The following is an 18,505-nucleotide window of genomic DNA, read 5'->3' on the forward strand; positions in this document are numbered from 1 at the left end:
ATGATTGGCAATAACCAGCAGATCTGGATAAGACCTTTTTTTATTGGTTATAACCAAATGATTGGTTATTTCCAATCATTTTTCCCTGTCCTTTTTTTGTTAGAGGATGGTTATGGTGAAAACTCAATATATTTCCAGTATCAAGTGAAACTCTTGTGCTCTTTGTTTACGAACTCTTCAAGAGCATTCAGGTGGTTACTGTGAGAACAGAATGATAGACAGGATAGGCCTTAAATATCAGAACTCTTTTTCTCTTTTTTCCTCTTGCTCTTCCTCTTGGACACATATACATATAGCTATTACTACTTTCATAGAAAATTAATTTCCATAATCCTTTTGTCTCTATGATCCAAAATAATAGTGAAAAAATTAGAGGGTATATAATAGACTGCACTCCCAAATATAATAAATAATTAACCCTCTCATCCTTTTGGATTGCTGAGCCAGAGCAATAACAAGGGGAAATGGATTTTATTTCATCTCCATTGAGCAGCATTGCAGTTTCTTTTATTGTATTTTGTCAGGAAGATTTTGGTTTTGCTTTGGATGGTTCTTAACTGTGTCTAATTATAAAATATGTCATTTTCTACAATGGGAAATGTCTTGTTTCCATTTCACATTAACAATAAAAGGCCAAAACTGATCTTCTGCAGTTGCCTTTTTTTTGGACTCATTACTGCAAAAGACATTAGTATTGCTGTGTTCTGCAAATCATATTATATTTTCTTCACCATCATTGCCTGATTGTAGTGAACTCCTGATAAAACCATTACAGAGGACCTGTTTATTATATTGCTTAATTGAATAAGCTAGTGCCTACAGGATAATAGTATTCTTTTGCCAGAGGGCTGGAGAATTTGTTATATTTGATTACCAAGAGTCTTGTGGAGTCTGTCCAGGCAGATAAAAGCTGAAAGCTTATAATTCCAATCAATTTTGACTCATACACCCAAGATGGCCATATATAATTATCCTGAATTCTGGTACAAAGTACTCTCATGCAAATTTCATTTCTGAAAAATGTACCTTTGCTCATCTTCCTGCAGTGACTTTATTAAAATCATCCAATAATTGATTTCTGTACAGTTTCAACATATTGTTTCAAGAAATATCAAGTTTGTCTTTTTATAGCTATTTAATAAAGTACATCTAAATGACTTATTTAGCAAGGGTATAAAGCAATATAATTTTGGAAGAATGTTTTTATTATACCTTAAATAAGTTGAATTTTCCAATATTCCCATAAGTTTTCATCATGACTATATGATATAGTTTAGGACATATTTCGTCTTGTTCTGTACTCAACTTTACACTATGACAACTGCTTTTTCCATATCCATTCTCTTACATGACATTAATTTCAATGAGACAAGGCTGGTAAATCAAATCATGGATCTGTGGGGAACGTTCTCTTTGTACCAGACTGGAATATATTAGATGACTTTATGTCATAAAGTCTTTTTGTGACTGGGGAAATAGAAAGAAACTTTTCAAAGCTGTAACCAAGTATTTAAAAATAGACTTAATAAGTTCTTCCAAAAGGCATAGCCTTTGTCTGATTGTCTCTTTTTAATTATTAGTCTTCTTAATAACATACATGAAATATATAAGGATTTACACAAAGTTTGAGCTCATCAAATTTCTGGGTATCATTATCTTGTATATATATATATATATATATATATATATATATATATATATATATATATATATATATATATATATATATATATATATACTCCCTGATAGTTACTTTGTCTTATTTTATTTTTCAGGCAGAGACTTCCACCCCGAAATGTGTATTATTATCGCTGTCCGGATCACAGAAAGAATTATGTTATGTCATTTGCTTTTTGTTTTGACCGAGAAGATGACATATATCAATTTGCTTATTGCTACCCTTATACTTATACTCGTCTTCAGCATTATCTGGATAATTTAGAGAAGAGGAACATGGACTATTATTGCAAAGAGCTTCTAGGACTTAGTGTGGTAAGTAATAGTAGTATTTACCACACATAATGTTTTCTTATAAATATCTGGATCTCAATGGTGAAACATGAAGCTTAATGGTCTCAGCTAATGGAACAATGGATGCAATTATTTGCTACTGTGATAGATATGAGTATAACTTCACATAAAAGCCCAATTATGACATAGATATGTTAAATTTGCAACTGTCTATGTGAAATGATATAGAGAAGATTAGTAAGGATTTGTTTCCATAATTATTATTTGGAAATATGGTATAAGCTTTGCTGATAGTATCTTCATTTTCTTTATGTTCACCAATATTTTGTTCGAAAAGCTATATTTCTTCATTATTGGATTCATTTTCATGGCTTTATGTAAAAGATACCTATATGAAGAGCCTTTCATCGATACAGGATTTATTTATTTATTGGATTTAGAAAACCACTGAAATCCATAAGACTCTGATTGTTCTGAAGACAGATATGAATGAGGAACACTTAAGTTTGTCAGGGTTTTCTAAGTCTAATAAAAAGAAATTGAGCTTTCACTAGCATTAGTTGCCAATAAGCTGTCTTTGGTCAAAGTCATGCTAGAGCAATTCTGTGGAATTGTAAAACTTGAATTTTCAGCATTTGCTATGGAGGTGCAGAAATCTCTGGAGACATGTTTCCATTTGATGTTAAGTTGAAAAAAGAGAATGTAATCATTTTTTTAAATTACATTTTTATTTATTATTTGTACTTTTAAGGTGCCCAGAAAAATGTATTCTGTTGTTGCAGGACAATTAAAGAAAAATACAGAAAATAAACACACATGTACACATGTACTAAATGCCAACAAGGAAACAGCTAATAGACAAAACAGGGCTGAAGACTACTTATGAACTCAGTAATTGCAGTTGATCCTCCTAGATTTTACAAAGTACTGTAGGAGATTAGCTTAAGAAGGTCTTGTTCCCCAAGACCTCTTACTTCCATTCCCACAAAAAGGAACCAAATTTGGCTTAAAATGTTCCTGCTTTGGGCTTGAGGATGAAAATTTAAGTGTGGAAATCTCTCTTTTCCAGCACTGCTTTTGAATTGAAAAAAAAAGTGCAGTTAATATTTTACTATTTTTCAGAACTATTTTTCACTGTGGCTACATCTAGGTGCTCAGGACTCAAAAGTGGTTCAGGAGCTTGGTTGGGAATCAACACATGCAAAGACTTTAATATAATATAGATGGTAAGGAAGATAACTTGCATTGAGATATGTAGAAAGCATTGCTTTTTAAAATCGAGAATGAGGTTACATTTGGAAGTAGCTCCCTAATTTGCTGGAGTATAAGAAGGGGAAAAAGATGCAGCCAATCAGACTTGCAAGTTTCTGCTATTGTAATTAATCTTAATAGAAGTAGCTTCAGCTTTCCCAAGGAGCTGCTTTCCTAGTCTGGTCTACCTAGTGGGAATCTTGCCAGACTGATTTTGGAATCTTGGCTCTTACAACTACATCCATTTCATTCACATGCTAATTTGACACACACTGTCTTTGGAAATATGTATTTCCTCAGAGTTCTTGTACCCTTTACTCTGTGCTTAAGTCTTCCTGACTCAATTCTTACAGATTTATACTACCAGTTTGTAATTCTCCATAATTATCAACCCTTGCTTTCATTTCCTATATACTACTCCTATTATATTTGTAAATGCATGAGAAATGTTTAACAAAGGAATGCACTGAGTAAGATTTAGTGAATCTGCATGTATATTTTGAAGCTATTTAATAGTCTGGAAACATTCTACAGGTAGTCCTCGGCTTATGACAACAATTAAGCCCAAAATTTATGTTGCTAAATGAAACATTTGTCAAGTGAGTCTTGCCCCATTTTACAATCTTTATTGCCCCAGTTGTTAAATGAATCATCACAATGTTAAGTTAGCAACATGGTTGTTACGTGGATCTGGCTTCCCCATTGACTTTGCTTGTCAGAAAGTCACAAAAGTTGATCGCAGGACCCCGGAACCCTGCAACCGTCATAAAGATGAACCAGATGAATCAATGAATGCAGCATGGGGATGCTGCAAAGGTCGTAAATGTGAAAAACGATCATAAGTCACTTTTTTCAGTGTCATGGTAACTTTGAACGATCACTAAATGAACTTTTGTAAGTTGAGGACTACCTGTACTTACCAGTTTATTAAAACTGCCATTCATATAAATGATAAATTGTGCTACAGATAAAGAAGAGAAAGAACTTTAAAAGCAGATACATGAATGTTGCTCTGTCACTGGTTTGTGTGGATTGGACAAAATATTTTGCTGGCTGGTTCTGATAATGCCTGTTTACATCAAGAATCCCACATGAGTCAACTTCTGGGCTACCATGGCAGACTGAGCACAGCTCTGCTTTTTGTAGAGCTGATGAATGTGGCTAAAATAGGAGCCATGAAGGGATCGGTTGTCGGAATTCTTCTCCAGACTAAGGAGGAGGTAAAGATCACCCATGCTTGACTCCATACAGATGCTCCCAGCAAAGAGATTGGGGGGAAAAAACATTCTCCAGTGGGGTTTGAGAGTCTAATCTTGTCGAAGCCACACTCACCACCTTTTAAAGAGACTCTTCCTCTCTTAATCACTTTAGGAAGCTGCTTATTACTAATTTCTTAGGAGCTAGGAACTTTCCCAAAGTTCTTATCGTAATTCACTGGCAGATTTTTCCTTCTGTCCTGGACGAAAGCAGCTTTGACTAAGTTTAAGGATTCAGAAGAGAAGCTTTACTTTTTGAAAAACTGTAAAAGTGGTTCTAGAATGTTGATTTTGGAAAGTTAAGGAGCTAGATGGATTTGAAAGAATATTTCCTGTGGGATGTTTAAAAATTTATAAAATAGTATGTGAAGTTTTTGAAATTAAATGGTAAGAAATTCTCCTGTGGCAAAGTTTTGCTGACTGAAAATAAACAGATGATAAGAGCGGACTTGAAGGCTGGCCACAGGGAACCAGAAAGAACAAAGATTATGTTAAAGGAAAACAGCCCCATCAATACATGGAACTACATCATTTGACTATAGAATTGCTTGGGAAAATTTTACTCAAAATTTACTTACAAGATTGGGTGGCACTATAGTATAAGGACAATAGATTTTACTGGATAAAACAGAAACCGAGACTGATCTGAATGTGGATTTGGAGTTTGTTAAAAAAATGCTGGATTACAAAAGTGATTTGGAAAAAGATGTTGTGATCTGAAAATGGATTTTAAAATGATGATTTAAAAGTGATATGGAAAATGATGTCAGAATGAATTTACAAATGAAACCAGATGATGTTTTAATAATTAAAGGGGACATACAGGTAATAAATCAAAAGAATAACAGGAAAACCTGCTTTGAATTTACAAAAACAATATGTGGAACCAAGGAAATTCTCTCTGAGACGAGACAAAATCAACTGTGATTGAGACTGTGTCCCAAGAAGGACATAGAGAAATATGGGAAGAAGAGTTTTTTTTTAAAAAAAAATCAAAGTACTAAAGAAGTTAGACAAATTGTTTATACATGTCTGGAGGGACTCGGAGACATCTTTTATATACCTTCTTTCTCTTTTCTTTTTATCCTTTTTTCACTTTTTTTTTTACAAATTTGTATGTTTTTCTTAGTTTGTATTTTTTTGATCTTTGTATTTCTAAATTTTAATGAGTTTATTTTAAAAACCCTGCATGAATTATTGAGAATACACTGTGCATGTTTCAAAGTAGATTTTTCCATTTCCTCAGCATAGTATGAAGAAATAAATGTAGTTTCATAGTATTTTTCTTTGTAATAGAATAATAAGATTCTAAGTAGTGCCTTCAGGCAGGGCTGTGGAGTCGGGAGATAAATGTTCCGACTCCGACTCCGACTCCGACTCCGACTCCTCAGTTTTTTGTACTTCCGACTCCGACTCCAGGTACCCAAAATTTCCTCCGAAGAGAAGTGTCTATTCTCAGTTCTACGTCAAGTTGTAGAAATAGATAAGCAAGATTTGTTATTCTTATAAAAATATTTATTCTACTTTGCTTTATTCTTAGAAATAAAACAAATTTTATGTAGGTAGAAATCTTCCTTTGACAACTCTTGTAAATGAAAAAGCAATAACTAAATACCTGATTTGTCTCTCAGATTGTTATGATTTGTTTTATGCCAGGAAAACTGGATGAACAGAGTAATTAGCACTGGGCTATATGTTACGTTGTTTACTGTCAATTTATATAAGCTTCTGTTGTATTAAAACAATTATGGTGCCTTTCCAACATCACAGTAAAATTGTTGTTGTTTCTGTCATTTACTATTTGCTTGACTATGTTTATGAAAAAATGATACATGATTAATAACTGAAGGAATGAGCAAGTCAAACTAATAAAGACTCCTAGAATGAATTGAAATTATATTACATATATTAACTTCTTTCCCCAGTGGAACATTAATTTTGGACTACTAAATGAAAAAATAGTTCCCTGATCATAATTTCAGAAATAGAAATTATTGGGTTGATTCACATTATTTTATCAAAATTTGCTCCCTTTTTTCCACTAAATTAAATAAAAGTTCATAGCCAGTGAAATTATGAAGCACTAGTTTTAATAGCCACTTTTATAAACAGGTAGATTTTAAGCAATATACAGTCAGGTCCAGAAATATTGGGACATCGACACAATTCTAACATCTTTGGCTCTATACACCACCACAATGGAGTTGGAATGAAACAAACACAATGTGTGTTAACTGCAGACTGTCAGCTTTAATTTGAGGGTATGTACATCAGGTGAACGGTGTAGGACTTACAGCAGTTTGCATATGTGCCTCCCACTTGTTAAGGGACCAAAAGTAATGGGACAGAATAATAATCATAAATCAAACTTTCCCTTCTTAATACTTGGTTGCAAATCCTTTGCAGTCAATCACAGTCTGAAGTCTGGAACGCATAGACATCACCAGAAGCTGGGTTTCATCCCTGGTGATGCTCTGCCAGGTCTCTACTGCAACTGTCTTCAGTTCCTGCTTGTTCTTGGGGCATTTTCCCTTCAGTTTTGTCTTCAGAAAGTGAAATGCATGCTCAATGGGATTCAGGTCAGGTGATTGACTTGGCCATTGCATAACATTCCACTTCTGTCCCTTCAAAAACTCTTTGGTTGCTTTTGCAGTATGCTTTGGGTCATTGTCCATCTACACTGTGAAGTGCCGTCCAATGAGTTCTGCAGCATTTGGCTGAATGTGAGCAGATAATATTGCCCAAAACACTTCAGAATTCATCCTGCTGCTTTTGTCAGCAGTCACATCATCAATAAATACAAGAGAACCAGTTCCATTGGCAGCCATACATGCCCACGCCATGACACTACCACCACCATGCTTCACTGATGAGGTGGTATGCTTAGGATCATGAGCAATTCCTTTCCTTCTCCATACTCTTCTCTTCCCATCACTCTGGTACAAGTTGGTCTTGGTCTCATCTGTCCATAGGATCTTGTTCCAGAACTGTGAAGGCTTTGTTAGATGTTTTGGCAAACTCTAATCTGGCCTTCCTGTTTTTGAAACTCACCAATGGTTTACATCTTGTGGTGAACCCTCTGTATTCACCCTGGTGAAGTCTTCTCTTGATTGTTGACTTTGACACACATACACCTACCTCCTGGAGAGTGTTCTTGATCTGGCCAACTGTTGTGAAGGGTGTTTTCTTCACCAGGGAAAGAATTCTTTGGTCATCCACCACACTTGTTTTCCATGGTCTCCCAGGTCTTTTGGTGTTGCTGAGCTCACCGGTGCATTCCTTCTTTTTGAGAATGTTTCAAACAGTTGTTTTGGCCATGCCTAATGTTCTTGCTATCTCTCTGATGGGTTTGTTTTGTTTCTTCAGCCTAATGATGGCTTGCTTCACTGATAGTGACAGCTCTTTGGATCTCATCTTGAGAGTTGACAGCAACAGATTCCAAATGCAAATAGCACACTTGAAATGAACTCTGGGCCTTTTATCTGCACATTGTAATTGGGGTAATGAGGGAATATCACACACCTGGTCATGGAACAGCTGAGAAGCCAATTGTCCCATTACTTTTGGTCCCTTAACAAGTGGGGGGCACATATATAAACTGCTGTAAATCCTACACCGTTCACCTGAGTTGGATGTACATACCGTCAAATTAAAGCTGACAGTCTGCAATTAACGCACATTGTGTTTGTTTCATTCCAACTCCATTGTGGTGGTGTATAGAGCCAAAGATGTTAGAATTGTGTCGATGTCCCAATATTTTTGGACCTGACTGTAAAAATCTAACAAATATATTCCAGCCTCCACTTGTCAAATGTCCTTTATTTGAAGGCTACTAGGAGAATTTTGCAGAGAATCTTCTTTGGTTATCAGCTGCATTTGTGTATGGATAGATTGACTGGATCTGTGTAAGTGGGGAAAGTGATATTTGTGTTTTATCAGGATTAATTAATTAACAATCAACAACCATGCTTAACCTCTGCTTGAAAATTACCCTGGTAATGAGTTAGACTCAAACCCTTTAAATTTTGGTTTGGAGCCTGTTTTGTCTACTTCTGGATCCACAACTTCTAATAATCAATACCATTGTTATCTCAGGATGTACTTCTTTTGCTTTCCATGGTCTTACACAAATGAAGGTCAGAGAGAACTCAAGCCCCAGTGTCAGGCTTTGCATCAGAAATAGTGTTAACTCTCAGTCATCCAAACATTTTGCCCCCATATTCAGAAATTGCTTACAATACAAGCTCATAAATATAGCGCAAGTAGATAAAGCATTTATGTATGTATTTGTTCCACATTACATTCTAGGCCTTTTCATTTCTCTTTTCTCTATCAATAACAATTTGATTGTTTCGTTTTTAGCCTTGAGACTGAGAACCACCTGCTCAGTGTTTATATAACAGTTGTATATAGTCTGAAAATCACAGGTTGTCATTTCATCAGCTTCCGCGATTATGACTAGGAAATTCTTTTCCCACTCATATCCTTTCTTCCATCAATATAGACACAAGAAAATTACATTTCTCAAAGATTCTTGATCTGGTATGCCACTTCTACATCTGCTATTGAGGGTTCCTAAAAGAAGAAAGAAGGATTCCTAAAAGAAGAAAGAAGAAAGAGATGCCAATATCACCATTACAGCATTGCGTTGTGACTAGGTGCATTTAAGAAAATGAAAGAAATTGCAAATCTACTATTTCCAAAATTCACAGAGAAGGCATGAGTATCAAGAGATGAGAAAGGATGATTCAACAGCTTACTTATTCTTAACTATTTGCTTTGCTCTCAAATGAATTTAGTTGCTATTTGCTCAAGGAAACATCCAAGTAACACAAGAGCAATTTAGAAATTGCTAATCCAGGTCCATTTTTTTTTAAATTGGGTGGTTCCTGCATTTCCTGAAACTTACTTAGTAGTCCAGAATTATAGAAAATATGGAAAGTTTTAACTGTTCTCCAGAATGCTTTAAGAGCCAATTCTCTGTAGACTAGATTGTGGTTTGATAAATTTTTCAAAGTAATTAGTGAACTTTGTTGGTCAATTAGTGTTCTCTTGAAATGATACTTAGAATTATATCTTCTTGGGTTATATTTCTTCTTATATTAAGTCCAAAATAATTAATAGCAATTAATAGGAATTGCATTTAGAAAACATCTTTCAATCAAAATAACAGTCACATGGAAGATCATTTAAGTTATTCTTATTTCATTTTGCAATATCGGTATTATTTATGTGACTAAATAAGTATAAAATATCTACACATAACTGGTTTTATAACTGATTTTTAGACCTGAAGTTTATTAAAAACATATGAGAAGGAGTTCAGAAATAAGATAGTATTTTATTATATTCACTGAAATTGAATTGTATAATAAATGGTGTAGCAGATGGCAACCTTTGGGGGAGGGGCAAAGGTCTAGTAGAATTGATTATATCTTACTTCATGCAACCTTTTTAATCTGGTAATTTCATTTAAAGTTGGTCTGTTGCCAGACAGCAGTCATTCACTGCTATTACTTTATCTGGATGTTGGCCCTCTAATAGCTTCCTTAGTTATTTCTACTTGGTTTAGGAATAACGGTATAGGTTTAGTCGTTCCTAGGATTAGGAATTCAAATCCTCGTTCTTAGAATTAGGTGATTTCTTTCCTTGCCATGACTTTATGCAGAAAAATAGCAATAGCAATAGCACTTAGACTTATATACCACGCCATAATGCTTTACACACTGTCTGGGTGGTTTGCGAAGTCAGCATATTGCCCCCAACAATCTGGGTCCCCATTTTACCAACCTCAAAAGGATGGAAGGCAGAATCAACCTTGAGCCATTAAAATTTCTGTTAGTGGGTAGGGTCAGTTTGCAATACTGCATTTTAACCACTGTGCCATCATGCTCCAATGCTTTCCTAATATTAATCTCTTATAAATATGCATACTTTTCATATGCTTTCTGTACTGTTTTACATTTTTATTCTTTCTTTTACAGCTGTCTAATCTCTGATCATAATAAAGTTTTATACACATGCATGCAAACGTATTCACTGTGATTTAGACATTTAGTTGTTTAGTATTTTATTCATGAAGTAATTTTATAATTTAATCAATTAGTTTTAAGTATTTAAATGTTTTAGTATTCTATCGCTGGTATTATAGTGCTTTGTAGTTTGAACCATTTTATTTATTTCTATTAATTATCTAAGAGATGAATATTAAAGGCATGTGGAAAACTACATTACTTCTGGCATCCTATCTTAGATTTGAAGAATGTCTTTTGTGCTTTAAAATTATGTGGCAGCATTTTGGCCACTTTGCACTGTTCTAAACTACATTAAGGAAATGGTTGCTGTTTTGTTCAAAAGAACTTTCAGATTTATTCCGTGAATGAAATAAGCTAATTGACCAAATTCTTTTGAGTTACTAAACCAGGAGGACTTTTTAAAAATAGATTTTCAGCCCATGTCACTTTTGTATATGTTTTTTCATAAATTCATTCACTCCGCATTTGCACTGATTTTTTTAAAAAAAAGTTTTTGAAAAACATGTATGTTTGCTTAACCAAACATCTTATTATTTTTCTATCAATACATCTACTTAAAATAAGCATTTTAAACATATTTTGATCACTTTGTTTTTTACTGTATCTCCCTTTTTAGAAAAGTCAAGGTTAAGAGATAATTAACCAATATGAATTCTTCCAGAAAGTATAATTAAATTCATTAATATCAAAATTTACAATGTTTTTTATGCATCTCACCTCCCAGGGTTGTTGTTTAATTATTTATTTAATATGCTACCCATCTCCCTATTCAAAATGATTCTGGGCATTTTATAATCTCATAAAAGCATAAATATAAAAAATATTAAAAGCATTAAAACCAACAATTAAATAAAAGTTGAAAACCAAGAGCATCAAGGCTGGGCTTTTATCTCTCACTCAAACAACCACCAATCAGGGCCCCAAATCACCTGGTAGAACCAGGTTTTAAGGGCCTTCCAGAAGGCTAGAAGGGTGGAGGCAGATCTCATCTCTAGTGGCAAGCTGTTCCAGAGGCACGGCCCATGGCAAAAAAGCCTCTTCTCCTACATTCTGCCAGTCAAAATTCCTTGGTCGATGGGGTTAGCAGAAGGCCTCTTATAGGGGAAAGTCTTCAATAAATCAAGTGAGTGAATTCATTCAGTTTTTAAATTACTGTGATACAATACCTTTTTCTCCTTCCAGTTAACAATTGAAAATTTCAGAAGTTTAATTCAAGTTTAATTCAAGAGGTATCACAAACTCTCCTTTTTATTGAATATCTACTTACACAGAAAGAGACACAAATGATTTCTTTATCTGAAAAGTGGGCTAATTCCTTTTTTTTAAGGAGCTTACTTTTATAGTAGGAAATGTGTGTGTTCTTTTTAGTAGAGGGATTCTAATTTTCTTTTTATTTTGGTGTGATATGTATTAAAATCAGGCATGTTTTCTTTATGGAAATCTTGGTGAATTGGCTTATTTTTATTTCTATAGTTTTCAATTACACACTAAATGCAGATGCAACTCATAAATTTGTTTTAGTTTCCATACTACAGAACATGAAGATACTAAATGCTTTGAAATTCTTACATTCCTTGCTCCATCATTAATATAGACATTTTTGTAGCTTTTATTTCTAGAGGTTCCCACTTATCAAAAAGCTTCTTCTACTACATTCACAATGAGCAAATTCTAGCTTCATTGGAGTTTTTCTTTTTCTCACTAAACTGTTGCTTTGGATGCTTTGTCTAGAACTGTCAGACAACTGCTAATTCTATACTACATGCATAGGAGCCCAGAAAGTTAATTTGAAATAAAACTGTAGAGGAGCATTTTTTGTTTCTCCAAGTAAGTGAAAGTTTACAGGAGTGGATCGAGAAAAAGAAAATTACATGAACTTGGATGGTTCCTCTTTTGATAGTCAGCAGTTGCCTTCTTAGCCACTTCACAATTGACAGATTTTTGAGCATTCTGGAAGCGTTACAGATCACAATGCATTCCTCCAGATTTGAATGATCTGCTGCTTTATATAATGCATTCAAACAGCATTAACTAGGTTAGTGCCAGCATCTCCCTATTGTGTAAGAGAAGAATACTGATTCTCTTCTGTGAAAGTCTGCATATTTCTACTCAGTGTGCACAATGAAAATATTTTGTTTTTTGTTAGATTTATATTCTATTTTTCCTTCAGGAGCTCAAGGAAGCATACATAATACTTCCTCATCTAATTGTGTGGCAGGTACTCGTAGGTATAAAAAGGGATAATGCAGAGATGATTTTAGAGGAGTTGTGAAGACTGTCGGCAAAATAATCTCCAGTATTTCTTGTGGAACGTATTTCCTGATCTGTCCTACATGGAAGGGACAGAAAGAAAAGAAAAGAAAATATTTCATGGAGCACTTAAATTCTCTTAACCTAATGGATAAGTGTAATTTCAACTGTAGTCTCATTTAATTTACAAAAATAACCTTGAATATCTTGAATCCTATGCCATGGATATATTCATTTGTCCTTCAGGACTGTTTCAGTGTTACTGTATCCCATGTGCAAAATGATTACGTATGAATATATTCAAAATAATAATGCTTTAATAATACTTGAGTGTCTTCTGGGCAGATAGGTAAGATACAAAATGAATGACTGGATAAATGAATTATGTATATGACTTGATGGAACTATACAGTGCCTGGGTTCATCTGCTTGACATTTCTGCTTTGTGTGCACTTTTAATTTTTGCTTTGAGCCTATGACACAATTGTTATCTGAATAATATTGCTAGATTTAATTTGGTGGTTCATGGTAAAGATAGAATTAATCTCTTGAAGGTGAACATTAGTGGAGTAGCATTGGCTACATTCATTTAGGTAGCATCTAACTGATTGCGCAATAAGCACTTAGACTAATGGAATTTTAAAGGCAACAATCATCACTGTAGAATAAAAAATGAATCTTCATGCTGTTCTTTTAAAAAAAGTTTCTGTTATTAATGAGAGACATATGGCTAAACTGTCATGCACTACTTTGAAAATGGAATTTTTGAGTTCTGAAAGGGAATATTCGTCTATCAGTGCTTAACTTGTGTCAAGAGTGCTTTGCATAAAAAAGGACTTGGGGATAGAACCTAGTTATATAAAGCAAAGTTTCTTTTCATAGAATCCTTTTGTAGTACCAACATTAAACAGCTTCTTAAGTGGAAAATATTATGAATATCCTTTTAAAGGAAAGTCCTTTATTATATTTGATTTTCATTATTTATTTATTTTGCCCTTTGAAAAAGTTAAATAGCCTGATAAATACTTTCATATTGGCTGTTCCCAAGGGAAATTACTCACCCATACAAATGGTTTCAACTGGGTTACATGGCTTTCCTTTATATCATGCATTTATTCACTGACAGGTTATATAACACCACAGGCTATGTGTATCTGTATTCAAGTATACAGATATATACAGATGCAAAAAATTAAAATCTCGGGTGTTTTCCCGCATCATTGTAAATAAATTGGTTAAAATATTTAAAATCCTGGTTAAAATCCCAGCTTAAAATCTTCTAACAATCCTTACAGAGCACTCTGCAAGGTCCTTTAAAACCTCAGCTAAAATCCTACCAGTGACTTTAAAAGTTTTTCTTATAGCAACGTTTCGACAGGCTCACAACCCTGTCATCTTCAGGCTCTGCTTCATTTAGAAGCTATGGGTTGTCTGTTGCGTAGTCGGAGCTGTCGCTTATCTATATTTGCTGCTGCTGACGTATGCTGGCTAGCCTGCAACTCTGTGTTGGAGGACAGCAATTTTTCTTCCTGCTTCCTCATCCTAGCTGCTTGGCTTCGTGTTACCGGCCCAGCTTTCTCAGATTCTCTATTATTATCTGTCTGCTGTAGAGGGAAAAGGATTCTGGTAGGCATCACAGCACCCTTGATTGTTAGTTGAGATCTCAGCCTGTCTTCTGGCTCGATCCTCTCTCTCTTCTTATTGCTAGCCACCCTCTGCAGAGCGGGAAGAATTCTGGCAGGCCTTGCAACACCACTGGTTGCTTGTTGGAATCTCTGCCTCTCTTCTGATGTTAACACTCGAGTTTCTCTCAGTGCAGGTCCCCAAATACTTGATAACCTAGAGGCATCGTCTCATCTGTTCATATTCTGTGGCCTCTTTTCAATTTCGATGGCCTCCCTGATTATTCTTTTGTTGAGATGTTCCTCTTTCGCCACTGTTCTGGTTTTATTAAAATCAATATTGTGTCCCGTGGCTTTCATGTGTTGTACCAAAGAAGAAGTTTGCTCTTCTTTCCTCACTCCATTTTTATGTTCTTCATATATATATATATATACTGAGCTGGAGCTACAAAAAAACCTTGGCTACGTAGGGAAAACCTGGCTAGAAGAAAAACATATATATATATATATATATATATATATATATATATATATATATATATATATATCTGTATTTGAGTACTGTTATTGTTCTGTATTTGAAATAATGACAAAATAGGTATGTGGAGGAATGCTAGCTTTCAGACTTCAATTTAAAAGATTATCTTTCTTGAAAAAGCACAAGGTTATTCTGTGGTACATCAAAAGTCAAATTTAGTCCAAACATTTGAATGATTTGTATAATTATATGTGATTTCTTCTAAGCATCGTGTAGTTTATGCATTTAAATTCCAGTGTCACAATTCTTCGGTCAGATGGGAGAGTCGTTTTTCCATTACTCCATCATTGATATTAAATATAGAATCTCAGTAGCATTTCAGTGATAACCAAATTTCTGAGGAACTTTTAAATTGTTAGTTTCAGATGCCCTTAGAATCATTTAACTGTCATGCTATTAAACTATTTTGCAGCCATATTTATTATCCCCAGATGCCTCCTGGGCATAATAAATGGACATTCTGAGGTAATAAATATGATGGCATCTGGTATTGTTGCTTTGCTCAGTGCTTCTCTTGTGAATATAAGACTCTTATTTCCTTCTCTCTCCTGTCAATTCCCAGTCCTTGTTCCACCTTCAGTATTTGTGCCAGCAGCTTGTTAGGGATACAGGGCCCCTTGCTATGGGAAGTCCAATGAGACTGGCAGAAGAAAATCATAATGGATATGCACATAAAGGGTTCTGCTATGTAGTGAGAACACGCAATCTGTTCAGCCATTCTTTCAATATACAAAGACATTCACATGAACTCCATACAGTATAATCTTCAGATGCTGAGCCTCAATCTCAGTCCCTGAAGCTTGGAAAAGCTTTGGAAACTTAGCATTTCAGCAAAAGAGCACTAGACACTAACACTACTTTATGTTATGCTGACTGCAGTTTCTCTGAAATGCTACCATTTAAGTGCAGTATGTTAAGAAGCATTGAGATCAATGACAACCTATAACCCCATTGTGAGCATGCACGTCCTTAACAGTGAATACTGACTTGTACCTGCTTTCTTACAACTTCTTGAAGTGTGGTTCAAGCAATAGAAAAAGCATTCAGGCACTTGCAAAAATGCATATATGTACTAGAGATGTTATGGAATCAGTCCAGATATTTTGTCCAAGAAGACTTTATACGTCTAACTTTCAAACAAATATTTTACCTTAAAACACATCAGTTACCTGACTTAAAAACTGCTTGCTGAGTTATAAATCACTGGGTTCATGTGACAATATGTAAAAATCATCCAAATTTTGTTTTATTTGTTTATTTATTACACTGATTTGTAGACTCCCTATTTCTGTGGCCTTAAGATGGCCAAAAATGCAGCACTACAAGATACTTGTAGTACAATCATTGATGCAATCAAATAGTTCTCTGTTAGGCATCTTGTACATCAGATGCTCTACAGAAGAGTCCGGTTTTAGGTAGCTTCCTAAAGGCTAGGCAGTTGGACCATTTTGTAACTTAGGGGGTAGGGGTGTTTCCAAGTATGGGGACCGCAAGCAAGAAAGCATATTCTTGGTCCCCATCCTATTTTCTCCTAATGGGTGGGTATCCTCAGCAAACCAACCCTACAGTATACAGGGGATGACTTTTCAGAGAGAAATTCTTGCAGATACCTAAGACTGAAGCCATGTAGGGCACTTTGAATTGGAACAGAAAACAACTACAGCATTGATGCTTTATAATGATATCTGCTATCACCAGTCAATCTGGGTCTGCAAATTGAGCAGCTCTAAGATTCTAATCGGTAACATGCGTGATCCTTGGTTTATATTTTATTGAAATATTCTTTTTTTTCTTTATCTGGATGCTGAATGTGATTCTGCAGAGTTTTTTATTTCAAAGTTTACTGTGTTTCAGCTCATTTAATTAACAAGACTGCTTCTAAAATTATTGACCCTGTGATTGCTTACAGTAATTAGTGAGATAAAAATTGTATGTTTGTACATACAGATGTGCATAGATCTGGCACTGCTATCAACATAGGCAACAGAACTATGTAAATTATGTCTCAAACATTTTCCCCTCACCTGAGAATGTCTTAGTCCATCAAGCAAATGAAATGAAGAATTGCTGCACCTGAGCAAAATTTCCCTTGAGAGAATAAATTATATACAAACCTCCAAGGACATCCCTAAACAAAAGTGGATTGATGCTCATCTAATTTCTCATACTCTTTGTTTTGACCTTCATGTATGCACTCCTTAATGGAAAGTTATAACTCCTTTTTTTAAAAATCAACTCTTGCTCCTCACTGCTTTTCAGTACGCTTGCTTCATTCCCCCCTCCCCCAACAAATACAAACCAACATTGAATGAATTGAAAATACAGATGCTTTTTTTAAAGGCAAGTTGTTTATGCATATCAGAAATCTGGAAGGATTTTTAAAAAGATTTAAGTGCTTTGTCTGTTAGATTTTATCCTGCCTTTCTTTCAGAAGCTAAAGATATAATATCTCCTTCTATTTTTCTCACAACAACCCTGTGAAGCAGATTGTGCTGAGAGTGCCAACTCCCATAATCACTCAGGGATCAAAAATGAGACTAGAACCTGGGCCTCCCTGATATAAGCCCCACATCTTAGCCACTATATTTATTTATTTATTAAATTTATATACCGCCCTATTCCTAAGGGACTCAGGGCGGTGAACAGCGAACGATAAAAATACATGTAATACAAACGTTAATAATAAAAAAAAAACAATTAAAATATACTAAACATTCTGGTCCTAGATAATTCAAGACATCCCAGTTTAAAATAAAATCAAAAAGTAATATAAAGGGAAAGTTAGGCCAGGCCGGCCTGCTGAAACAGGAATGTTTTGAGGGCACGGCGGAAAGTGCGCAGATCCGGAATCTTCTGTATCTCTAGGGGGAGCTCGTTCCAGATGGTGGGTGCCCTCACAGAAAAGGCTCTCCCCCTGGGGGCCGCCAGTCGACATTGTTTGGCTGACAGCACCCTGAGAAGCCCCTCTCTATGGGAGCATACTGGGCGGTGAGAGGCTATTGGTGGCAGAAGGCGGTCTCGTAAGTACCCCGGTCCTAAGCCATGGAGCGCTCTAAAGATGGTAACTTAAGACCTTGAAGCGCACCCGGAAGACCACAGGGAGCCAGTGCAGCTCGCGCAGGAGGGGAGCCACATGGGAGCGCCATGCTGTATATATCATGTGGGCTCTTAGTGCGTGTGTGAATATGTCTGTGTTTGTGTGTTTGTGTTAGGAATTCAGCTAGTATCCATGACAGGAATTGAACAGTGTGGGAAAGTATTTCAATTCAATTTACCTAATAATTTTTCCCTAATGCTTTAGAACTGTTAAACAATAATATTTAGTTGCAAAAGTCACATACTTGTAGATGATAAATATAACCTGTCTGCAGTAATCCTTAACAAGGTAATACATGTAATGGAAGAGCAAAACACAATGAAATAGAGTTTCCCTCTCTCAATTCTGTGAACCGCGTCCATGTTGTTTACTTAGCAGAAAGTGGGTTGATTTTGCCTTTTCCTAGAATTCTTTGGACTTCCCAAAGTCCTGGGATTCTTAGGTGGTCTACAATCCAGGCCTGATCCAAAGACAGCATCAGTTAG

General features: G+C 35.2%; 1 protein-coding gene across 2 annotated transcripts in view; it reads left to right on the top strand.

The window, feature by feature from the left end:
• The window catches only part of BEND5 (BEN domain containing 5), an 840,737-nt gene that overhangs the window by 284,659 nt on the left and 537,573 nt on the right, over positions 1 to 18,505 (top strand). For both annotated transcript variants that reach the window (XM_070939555.1, XM_070939557.1), the window contains exon 5: positions 1,776 to 1,992. In XM_070939555.1, the coding sequence (XP_070795656.1) occupies positions 1,776 to 1,992 (217 nt within the window). The remainder of the gene's footprint in view (positions 1 to 1,775; positions 1,993 to 18,505) is intronic.

The sequence above is a fragment of the Pituophis catenifer genome, unplaced genomic scaffold (assembly GCF_029215685.1).
Source record: "Pituophis catenifer annectens isolate HBS135680 unplaced genomic scaffold, rPitCat1.0.hap2 SCAF_3, whole genome shotgun sequence".
Classification (NCBI taxonomy): Eukaryota; Metazoa; Chordata; class Lepidosauria; order Squamata; family Colubridae; genus Pituophis; species Pituophis catenifer.